The sequence below is a fragment of the Ctenocephalides felis genome, unplaced genomic scaffold (assembly GCF_003426905.1).
Source record: "Ctenocephalides felis isolate EL2017-DRISC unplaced genomic scaffold, ASM342690v1 CF-g0.4_SCAFFOLD_01547, whole genome shotgun sequence".
In the NCBI taxonomy this organism is placed as follows: Eukaryota; Metazoa; Arthropoda; class Insecta; order Siphonaptera; family Pulicidae; genus Ctenocephalides; species Ctenocephalides felis.
The window spans coordinates 121-12,676 of NW_020537701.1; the positions used below are offsets into that span (position 1 = coordinate 121).

The window sequence follows — 12,556 nt, forward strand, 5'->3', positions numbered from 1 at the left end:
GTCAAGAGCGTCTGGGCGTATTTAATATACCGTCTTATGGAAAAGAAATTGTTTGACGGTTCACTTTTGCTTATAAGCAATCTGTCAACTAATATACTTAATATCAGATAATAGTAAATAGAAATTAATTTGATGTAAATTCTGGTTTAAAATATGGTCATTGATTCTCGGATCGAGTCCTGAGCATCTACCTCGGCACTAAGGTAGAATTTGTTTTGTTATATTGAAATTGAATAGTATTTGCGATGTTGAGTTAGAATTGCATAGAATTAAAAAGAAGGAGGAGAAAGAGGAAGATGTAAGAAGGAAGAAGGAAGAAGAAGCACAAGAAGAACAGGAAGAAAAACAAGATTAGAATATAAGAATAGTATTTGAAATATAGAGTTAGAATTGTATAGAATTAGAAGTAAGAAGAAGAAGGAGGAAGATAAAGATGGAAGAAGGAAGAAGAAGGAAGTAGAAAAGGAAGAAGAAGCACAAGAAGAACAAGAAACAAAACAAGATTAGAATATAAGAAGATAAGATTTATAAAAATAGAAGAATGAAGAAAGCAGTTCTGAAAAAGAATGGAATAGGATTTACATACCTAAAGTATATAGGTTATAGAAGAATAAATATCATCACTTTCGAAAAGGATAATTGTTCCCTTTCAATAGTATTAATTATTTGATTTATTTGTCTTCTATAGAGCCACGTTGTTGAGATAAAGTACCATCACAACAGATTATTGAGCTCTTAGTTCTGATTGCTGTTCTAAAATAATCTAATATAGTGAAATGTTTATCTCATCTACTCATCGATTTCTTATTACGTCTTATAATATACTACAAGTACAGCAAATCGTTATACAGTTCACTTTTACTTATGAGGAAATATAAGACAACTAATAAATTTAATATCAAGATAAAATATATAAAAAAAAAATAAAATCAATTAAATTAAATGAGTATCAACACCTAGTAATGACTTTCTTATTACATATTATAATGTTATATAACGTCAGAAAATAATGAGTTAAATGCCGGTCAGCATCTTGTGAACTATAAAACTAATATGATTTATAGAAATGATTTTTTAATTAATGACATATTTTCCTCAGTATCTAGTTCATCTAATTATTGTTTTCTCAATATGTTTTAAAAAGTACTAAAGCAGCAAAGAAATTATTTGAGCTTTCACTTTCGATTACAAGCAATTTGTCTGTTTATAAACGTAATAACAGAGCATTGTATTTAGAAGAAAAATTTAGGTAAAATGTTTATTTAATAACATGTATTTCTACGTGTTATTATGTCTTAAAATTTACTAGAACATAAAAGAATTTTTTTCAAAACTTATTTTCACTTATGTGCGTATTATCACAATAAAATGCAAATAAATCAATTTCAAACCAAAAGTTCTTCTCAATAATTATCTTTTTATAATTGCTTACATAATAATCAAATTATTGCTTTTTTAACCTGAATAATTAACTACAAAATATTTAACCAAATATATGTTAGAGCGCAAAATAAAAAAATAAAAACAAAAATTTAATAGAGCTATCTTGGTGAACATTTGTTTATTATAAATTACGACAGCGATTACTACAATGCAACCAGGTGAACTTTTATAACTAAATAACATCGTTTTTAAATTATCAGTTTCACATTTGTACGAAACAATTTCAATTTTTGAGCTACTCAAGACAGAATTAATTTAAATTAAAAAACTAATACAAAATAATAGGCCATATTATTAATTTTGTTGGTTATAAGCTACAAGTCATTTATTTTATATAATACCCTCGGGTTAAAAACTCATAAATTTTAAACATATAATGTATGTAATGTACGTCTATGTAGCAAATTTTTATATTAAAATATATCTTTTTCTTTAATTGAATTTTTTTATTTTATTTAATGACATGTAATGCAAAATCTGTAACTGACATATGCTTCGCTAATTACTGATGATTATACACATATAAATTTCACCAAATTTCCATAAATCCGTCTTAAACTTTCTTCGTTGAAACTAACCCTAAACTTTGAAGTTTATTTTTAGATTTGCTATGTAAGTTTATATAAACTCTATTGAATATTTGGAGGCTCGCAAAACTTTCTCAAAGTTTCAAACTAACGAATTTTGTCTTGAGACTTCTGCTTTTGATTGAGTAGTGTCTGGAAGAGCTTTATCGCAGCTTATTACAATTTTACAGTGCATTAATGTAATCTATATGATCGAATATTGTCTCAGAGTCTACGTTTATGTTTATTTTATCACTTTTTGTCTGAAGACTGACGTTTCAATTTTTCATCTCGATATAGTAAATTGTTCATTCCCTTGGCTGTGTTTTTTTATTAAACACGCACCAGTGAATTTACGTTGTGATAAATTGTCTAAGTCAGCAACATATTCGGCTGGTCAGTTATATTAAAAATATAAGTCTTTGTTCGCAATTTTGTCAATGTATATTATTTACGACTGCTGTTTCGTATTATCTTGAAGTTTATAGCATTGCTTTTAAACTTTATTGAGCGAAAACTTTTCTAGAAACAATATTTCATTTTATTTTCATTGTCGTGATATATTATTGACATGGAAATGTTTCCTGCGAGTGTTAGAATGGAACAAAAAATTGTAAATATATTTTGAATGCGTTGCCAATATGTCAATTATTTGAGGTAAAAAGGAATAATTTGCGTAAGAAAAGTGCGCACGCAAATTTTGGTTCACGGTCAGATTTTTGGGTATTTATAATTTAATACTGTTTCTTTAATTAGAACTTTTCAAGATGTGTACATATATATATAATATATATATATATAATATATATATATATATATATATATAATATATATATATATATATATGTTTAATTTGAGTTTAATAATTATATATATATATATATAATGCATGTTGATTATTATAGATCAGATAACCGACCTTTTGTATTAGCCACTTTTATCAAATATTATTTCAATTTCTGAGTAATTGCATTTCGTGTAAAACAAAAACAGTATTCAGTTAGTTTTATATTAAAGAAACAATATTTAATCTTTCAAATAATTATTTGTCAATATTTAATCTTTCAAATAATTATTTAATATTATTTATATTAATTATGTACTTTCAGCTGCATGACTAAAAGTATTTGTGAAAAAAATGCTAGCTAAATTTATGGATCGGAACATAATTTGAACGCATTGTCTATAATTTAAATTAAAAAATTATTTATTAATGCTAAACTAGTTTACCATTTTTATAAATTATGAATGTATATGAATTTCACAAAAAATGAAAACTGTTTTGATCATTTTGAACCTGCAAAAATACATGAACAAAATAATATGTAATATTGAGTAAATAAATACAACATGTGTATGAGGTCAATGAGCACTACGCTTTTCTTACGTATTGTTTTAAACAATAGGCATCTAACCAAAATTACTATATAGCCTTACTAGTAAAATCTAGAAAACTTTGCAAATGAACTTTTTTTAACTTTACCCGATGTATTGTTTATTAACAATTCATATATTAACGAAATATTACAAGGTCAATATTTTACGATGATTCAGTATAATAGGCCCTACATTATATTAAAAAATAATTAAAATAAATATTTGTGATATTGGGTTAATATTTTTATTATCATAAAATATTTTATTAACTTTTCAAATGATGAATTATAAAAATACATTTCAAGTCAGAAACAGTGTCGTAGTTGTTTGATGTATTGCATGTACTACTGATTACAGTTGACGTCCCCACTTAAATAAAATATTTTTTTAAAATAGCAAATGAATGAAATGATTTTGTGTTAAACAAATTAATTTGATTCATACAATTACAGATAGTATAAGTGTGTTTGAAAGACATCAATTGAAAGGCCGTATCGATTATTTTTTAGTAAAAGCGAAAACATTTTTTTGAAATGAAAAATTGTATATTTCATCTAAATAGATTAGTGACAACTTTAATTAATTAAGTTGATTATATATACGTATAGGGAAGTTTATGCAACTTGCCTCAAGGCAAAATGCTAGTTCCAACTACTTTCAGCTATTGTTTAACGTGATTAATAAGTTCCTTATCAACTGTACGTGTGATATATGTGTAGCTTTGTATTTTCTGACCGTATTTCTACGGCTTGTTCTCATGAGAACTATACACAATGGTATTTCGAGATTACTTACTTGTTCACATATTTTGACCCGACCTTCTTAATGTAAAACATGAGTACACTGTTCGAGACAGTCGTAATCCCGGTGACATATTTGAATGGCACGTGCAAAACAACGGTACAGTCTTCACGCTTTCTGAATTTCAACAGTTTTCTAAAACGAATCATATTTAGTAATCAATTATAATATATATATATATATATATATATATATATAATTAAATATCAGATCAAAAAGATATCTCTAAACGAATAACCTATTTGGGCACATAGTGTAGTATGGCTAAGGAAAACCACTCATGATGAATATTCTTCATTCGAGTTGTCCCCACCAATCATTATCATTAATGTTCTAATTGTGCATAAAAATATCTTTTAAATGACTATTAACTTACAATTTTATATGTATTGTTTACATCAAAATATATTTTTTGTATCTACAATATAATCATTCTTATAAAAATGTCTAATACAAAATAACTAACTAGACAAGAAGGCAATGAAATTAATATTATTTGCGCCGTAGTCTTTGAAGTGGAAATTTTATTATATTTGTTTTGCAAATTAAATTATTAATTTACAATAAAACAATCTGCACTAATACAAATGAATTTTATTTCACTATATTGTGTTACTACTATATAGGTACTACTTATATTCAATAACTGCTATGAAGCATAAATAAAAACTTCTCAAATGGACATAGTTGCTATTTCTATTTTCAAATTTCTGTATCTAGTGCTACTGGTCTTATTATTTTTTATATTATTAGTTTAAAAAGTATAGCTTCTGAAGTTTTACAAATCCTTCTGTTTTCCTGGTGTAAGTACGGTTGAGAGATTTTCTAAGTAAGGTACGATGTTGTCGCATGAACCATCAACCCATGCTAAGCCTCTTGACAAAACTTAATTACATATTCTCAACGAAGGATTAGTCACTAACTTGTCCTTTTGTATTTAATTTGTCATTACTGCTGGTTGACTATTCTAAAACTTTATATGTTCCAGTTTTCATAGTTTGAGAACATGAAAAATAAAAATGTTTTGCTAATTAGTAATAGGTAAACGTTCAGTTTTATAAACTAAAATACATTTAATAAGTTGAAATGGTCTTCAGTAAAATTTACTCTAATTTTTTAATAAATATGAATATTTATTAACAACTAGGTTTTAAAATAATTTCTCACCTTTCCCAATATCTCTGGATTATCACTAATATTTCATGACTAAAACTGGCTAAATCGGTTTAGCCATTTTTGCATTTTTCAGCATATCTAATATAATATCGAGCTATATTCTTATATATAAGAAGATTTATCTGAATTGTATTTGAATTTTAAACCAGTAAGCTTTGCTGAGAAAATATTAAATTTTAAACATACATTACTTTTAAATGATTTGTTTCTGAAAATTTACGCATTACATACATGATAATATATAAGCGTTAAATACATTATAAGAAGCCTATTGAAGAACATAAAAGATCTACTTTATTAAAATTCTAAAATATACATATTTATTAATTTATGTATACTTAATTATTAAGTAAAAAATTAAGACAAATGCTAGCAAAATTTGTTACAATTACATTTTTTTCAAAATCAAATTTAACCATACAAAATTCATTCTCATAATTTCATTCGTGTAAGCTTTTTAATGATTTCTTTCTGACATACATGATAGTATATAAGTATTAACTATATTGTAAGAAAACAAATAAAGAATTTTATTGTTAAGTAATAAATTATAAATTTATTTTATTTTATAATAAAATTGGCTATTTATAATGTTTTCTGTTAAAAATAAAAGGATATGATTAGAAAATTATTCATGTATGTACCTTCCATGCATTTACCGCAATAAAAAATAATTATTTATATATAATAATAAACATATATATATAATAGCCGATTGTCGTAAAATAAATAAATAAATAAATAAATAAATAAATAATTATTCATATTTGGGTATATTCTATTAGCATTCAGATATCATTTTGAAATTTAAGATCATGCATTATTATGATAAATAACACTTCCTCTCGATTTTGGGAATACACATATATTTCTTAATACATTCAAACTTAACCATAAATCTAAATCTTCTTTTATTCTCTCTGTATATTTTTATCTCGATCCATTTATTTTCATATTGTACTGAGAATGCACTGTTTTAAAATTTATGACTCGAACCTGTTACAATATCTCATCCAATCAATGCTCTCCTTTACAGAAAAGCTTCCGGGGACGGCAGCACGGGTCGCGCCATCCGGAGCACCCCGGACTGGGGCGAGGCTGCGCTGAGCGGGGAGCATATGTGGCAGCCGACTTCCGTGTCCGGGGACTACTGCTACCTGGCTGACAATGACTGCACGGTCAGTGGGATAATTGAACTATTATAGTATAGCAATTTTGTTTAAGGGGCACAACTAGTGTGAAATTTTCAAAAAATCGAATTTTCAATTGTTCCATATTTCAATAGGTTATACCTTTAAAAATAACATACCAAAATTTTAAATTGATATCTTAAATAGTTTTTGAGTTACAGCAATTTAAAGAGTATATATATATACATAATATATAGTATAACGATCATTTAATCTTTAAACGCGTTTTTCTCGAAACAGCATTTTCCGAATTTGCTTCAGCGATTACTCAAAACCGAATGATCTGATCACTATGAATTTTTTACATGTTATATATATAGTTCTCCGTAAAATGAACTATCGATTTTTTGATCGGATAAAAAATCGAATTTTGGCAGTCTAAAAACGACCAAAATTTTGGGTAAAATTCGACTTTTTTTTTAAAAACGCCGTCATTTTGTCAATTTATGATTTTTTTTTCTTTATCGTAGTTCATTTTACAGACAATATTATCTAGTTTAACGAGATTTTTTTTAAATTTCATCCACGTAAAATAGTTGTCAAAACGTCGACAATAAATAGTAACATAAAAAAAAACATTTTGAGGTTTTTCTTACTGTTTTTAAGTTTATATATTCTCAGTTAATCGTATTATATATATATATATATATATATATATACGAGGTGTGTTCAAAAAGTACCCGGAATTACTAATAATTAAATTTCGCGGGTCTGGAGTGTCTGATTGTCAAAATTTTTTTTTTATTGTGTTGGTATACATGCCCCTAAAGTATGATGAAATTTTCAGCTATATTCACTGTTTACTTTGTCTGTGGTAGTCGCTAAGGTTCGACGTGTTTTTCTGAGCTCGGCGATTTTTACAATGGAAGAATTGAAAAGTCAAAGAATTTGTATTAAATTTTGCGTAAAAAATGAAATAAAGTGTTGCAAAGTGCAAAAATTCACCAGATATGGCTCCGTGTGACTTTTTTCTATTCCCAAAGTTGAAGAGACCCATGAAAGGACGGCGGTTTTCCTCGATTGAAGAAAATCGCTGAGAGTGCTCAAGGACATATCAAAAAGAGAATATCAAGGGTGCTTCGAAAATTGGAAAAAACGCTGGCATAAGTGTATTATATTGGGGGGGACTACTTTGAAGGGGACCACATTAATGTAGACGAATAAATAAATATTTTTTGAAAAAACGAAAATTCCGGGTACTTTTTGAACAGACCTCGTATATACATGATTTAAATGAATTCATACATAGTATCGACATGAATTATATAATTAATCAAGTTTTATCTACTCTAATTTGGTTACTAATTAATTGTTATTTATTGACAGCAAAAAATTATATTTGCGTGTTGTTTTAAGCAATTTTGATAATTAACTAGTGATGATTTATATAAACAATTGTGATTTTGCATAATAGTACAGAAATATATTTGAATAATATATGAAAATTATTAACGAGAGAAGAAAAAAAACGTTTTGAAGATGCAATATTACAAGTTTTACATACCATATAGTATTTTTTTTTAAAAAATAAGTGAAAATATTAGCGACAGAACCTAATTCTACAATATTTAGTACTTTATTATTTAAGACAACATATTAGAATTATAATACCTTATACCTATTATTCCGCATTTATTCTCTCATAATTCCCCACAATAAAATCTATTTCAAATAAATACCTGGATCCTACACAAATATTTGTGTTTACCAAAATGCCATTATATCAGAATGAGCATAATAAATAAATACATGTGTTGTATATATTCGTTTTCTAATTCTTTTATAAGAACCCAGAAGATTTATCTTGGCGGAAGCTTTTAAAAGCACGTGAGCTTTTTTCGTTCGAGACGTTTGAGTATTAAAACTGAAGGAAAATACTGTAATATAGTACTTCTGTGCTTTGTGCTTTATGATGAAATAAATTTTTGAAAAATTGTATGATGGATTATTGATATTAAAATGAAGTCGTTTAACGTTTTGTAATGACTAATGTATTTGCTTATAAAGTAAATAAACTAATAATAAAAAATACGTTCTCTAAATTTATTGTGATTTATTTTGTAAACAGTTAAATGTATCTATCGAATAATTTTGTTCGGTCGTTTGGTTTTATTAGCGTGAATTTTTTCCATTGGGCTTTTTAATTAATTTAAGCATCAATTTATTGAAATATTTGTGTCGACAATTAATATAATAATAGATGTAACTGTCCTAGTGTGAATATTTATTGACTTCTATTTCTTAAAAAATTATAATTTATGTTTATTTAAAAAAAGCATTGATGTAATGAGTTTGACCAAAAAAATTATGATTGATTAATAATCTCTTTTTTATAAAAACGTGCAGGTTTCAACACGAATCGTGATTTTATCGTACTGATACAGTACGGAAAGTTTTGTAAAACATTATTATATTCACAGTTTTTTGTTACTATTTATGTTATGTTAGTTGGTTTTCGGCTTTATTCAATTTGTCTCCTATCTATTTTTTGCTGATTAACAAAATACAATAAAAACACATAATGGACCTAGAAGAATTCGTTTGACATATCAACTACCGTAAAGGTCCGACTATTGAAAGGAAAGATATTTTGGCAATACCCACAGTGTGATTGGCAATACCGAAACTATACTAATGTATGTGGATCTTCGATTGTGAACGAAATGAATTTTCCACGTTGTAGTCGAAATCAATGTTGGCATCGTATTCCGTATCATTACTTATTTATTTATGAACATCGAACGTTTTCTTTACTGTCCTCTTTAGTTAATTAGAAACTAAACTTGACCTTTGAATGATCCATTTTCAGCTATATTGTTGAAGTATTAATAATTAAATATAACTAGAGTCTCCGGCGTACAAATGAATAATTGATAGTGTTTGTGTTTGGTAAATTAAATATTATTTACGATAAAATTAGCAAGACAGGAATAGTGTAGTGTTAGTTCTTACTTAACTATTAATTGGAATAGGTGGTCATTTGTTATATTTTCGTATATTAATAGTATTATTTAACTACTCGAAGAAGTTTGTTTTTGCCAGAAAGCTGGATTTGCTCATTTTATTCCAAGTCATTCTAAATCGTGTGACACCAAAATTGGTAAAAGTATATCTGGGACACCAAAATTGATAAAAGTATATTTGAGCCAAAATTTGATCTTTCGTCGACGAATTCAAAAAAAGGGCTACATCTTTTTCAAATATTTAAAAGAAATGAAACTCGTTGTCCTTTTATAGAATTTTCTTGCAATATTTAATAAAATGAAATTCCATTCACGTTTAGTTTCATTATATAGTAAAAATTGGTATCGTTTTAAGGTATGGCTGGACACACAAATGCTCAATTTGACTTTCCTCAATTATACTGTCTAAACATAATGAATAAATACAAAGCACGTTTGAAACAGTTCGAACTATATTCCATAAAATTTCCAGGTAATCCCTAAGTACAGAAATATGTTATTTTATTATTTTTCAAAAATTTGCCATGTGTCTCTTATTATCCTCTAAGCGAAGTAAAAAGAGAAAACAGATTTAATATTTTATTTTTAATTTTAAAAGAATCTTACAAAATATTAGCTACATTGTTTAACTAATACGAAATACAAATTTTATGGGCACACTTTTCACATAGACTTCATTGTATGTAACTTTGATCTGATATTTTGTCAGACATATTCATCAGCAGAGTTGGAATGGTTATTAATTTATTTCTTGTGAAATTGTCTTTTGTAACTTAATTTTATTTTTTTACTATTGTCTTAATGTTTATCTTCAGTAGAAAAAGGGTTTAGGTTTTTCTTAATACACTACCCTCATGATTTTATTTAGAAAACTGTTGAATCTAACTAAAATAATAATACATCTTAAAAAAAAACATTTAAGTGATATACACATAAAAATTATATTCAGGTATCATAAACTAAAAAAGAGCTGAAAACCAAAAAAAGTACTAACGGAAAATAGTACTTTTGTTTGGAATATTGATTCAATGCTTTTTATTTCCTGATTACGGCAAAAGAATATAGGTCAGAGTTGGTTACACAGATTTTTTGCATTCTATTTCAATCATTAAACTAGTGGGGTGTGTGGCATCGTGGCTCAAGGCAAATTGCTGGAACTTCCGTACCGTAACAAAATGATCGAGGAATTTAAATGTTTTAAAATAGAATATAAACTAAATTGGAAAGTTGAAATTATTTGTTTAAAGTATATAAGAACAGAATTAAAATAAAAATCTGAAATAAATTTGAAGCAAAATTTTTTTTCCAAATTCAATTATTTTGTAAAAACAAGCAGAAAGTTTTTGGAATCATTCAAATCGGACGCATAGTTCTCTCAAAAACTGCCATTTGTTGCACATTTAGCTCTGTATCTCCGAAACTGCTGGACCTGCCTAATCACCCCTTCTCCCAGTCATTACAAATTGAATGTTTTTGGGATCATTCAAATCGGATGTTCCGATCTATCAAAAACTCGTTTTCTATTTTATGCACTCTTTGCTCCGTATCTCCTAATCGGCTGGGCCTGCCTTTGCCAAGAACTAATCAACACATCTCCCTATCAATAGGAATCGAATGTTTTTTGAACCATTCAATTCGGTTGATCCGTGCGGCCGAAAACGTGGACGAAAAATTGTATCCATACATACATACACACTCACACACACACACACACACACACATACCTTTTTGTCTGAGGTATGCCAAAATGTTCAGAAACCTTCAAAACGTCGAGAAATGTAAAAATTTTCAATTTTGATTTTCCGTCCATTACAATAACTTACCCTACGGGAAGTTAATAATAATTAAGTATCGTTGAAAATTCTATTATTTACTTGTTTTTGAAATAACGGTGGTAGACCTTTTACTCATGGGAATTTAAGTCCCACTATACTTTATATGGTTCTATCGATATTCTGGGGCATATTGTCAGTAATAACTGATAGGAAAGTTTACAAAAGATCAAAAACTTGTTCATTAATTTGTAGTCCTTGCTAGTTATATTTAACGTCCCATCCAGCGCTTATGGTTTTGACACCCATTTCGTAAGTACCACTTCAGTGACCGATAAGCCGTAGTAATCGATAAACCCATTCAATTATGCCAGCAATCGATAAAGTGTTAAGTAAATTCCAACCCACTCCAACAACTATTCCTCAAGACTACACAGTTTGATTAGAAATTCCCAAACAACGCTCGACAAATATTTGTGTTGTTTCGCGTTAAAATCGATTTACGTATTTCTCAAAGCTATTTACCAGCCTGTTAATACCTAAATTACATTTCTATTATTTATTATTGCAGAAGCACGGACCTCGGTTGAAGTGTTCGGCGTGCAAGGTGATAGCGCACGCAGGCTGCCTGAGCGCTCTCAACGAACGGGCGCGTTTCCAATGCAAACCGACCTTCCGAGATGTCGGGGTCAGGCAATACCGTGAACAGACGTGCACGCACCATCACTGGGTGCATCGGCGGACGGAGAAAGGAAAATGCAGACAATGCGGCAAGGTGAGCGAAATTCTAATTATAACACCAGTAGAAATTGAAAAAAGGTTGTGAAAGAGAGGCGCTAATAAGTTGTTGTATTTTTGAATAGTAAAATGTTGATTTATATTAAGGGTTGTATTTGTTTGTTAAAAGAAACTAGCCAAGCCAATTATTTTTTTTATGAAATATAGCAATAAACGTTATTTTTGACAGTGGAATTCAAAACGTATTTACAACATGCGTTTATATTGCGTGTGAACAAAGTATCAGGATCGATAATTCAAAATGGGTCTTATTTTAACGTTATTAATTCTGAATTCTGCACGCCCACATACAAGCACACGCACATATATAAATAAACTAGCAAACCCGACGAACTCCGTTTCGCCACCAGATGGTTTCGTGAGAAAGATGACGAAATTTTTGTTTGTTTTATATTTGAAAAGGAAAAATTTGATTTTATTACACAACAGTAATGAATTTATTTCGATTACAAAGAATTGTTTTTTAGTTG

At 28.0% G+C, this 12,556-nt stretch overlaps 1 protein-coding gene across 1 annotated transcript; it reads left to right on the plus strand.

Moving 5' to 3' along the window:
* Nucleotides 1-541: 541 nt before the first annotated feature.
* LOC113372065 (eye-specific diacylglycerol kinase-like) lies at nucleotides 542-12,063 on the plus strand (the record flags this gene model as incomplete). The annotated part of the gene is made up of 3 exons (XM_026612410.1): nucleotides 542-591; nucleotides 6,400-6,541; nucleotides 11,860-12,063. Coding segments are annotated over exons 1-3 (396 nt in total), but the record flags the coding sequence as incomplete, so codon positions are not given.
* Between the last annotated feature and the right edge of the window lie 493 nt (nucleotides 12,064-12,556).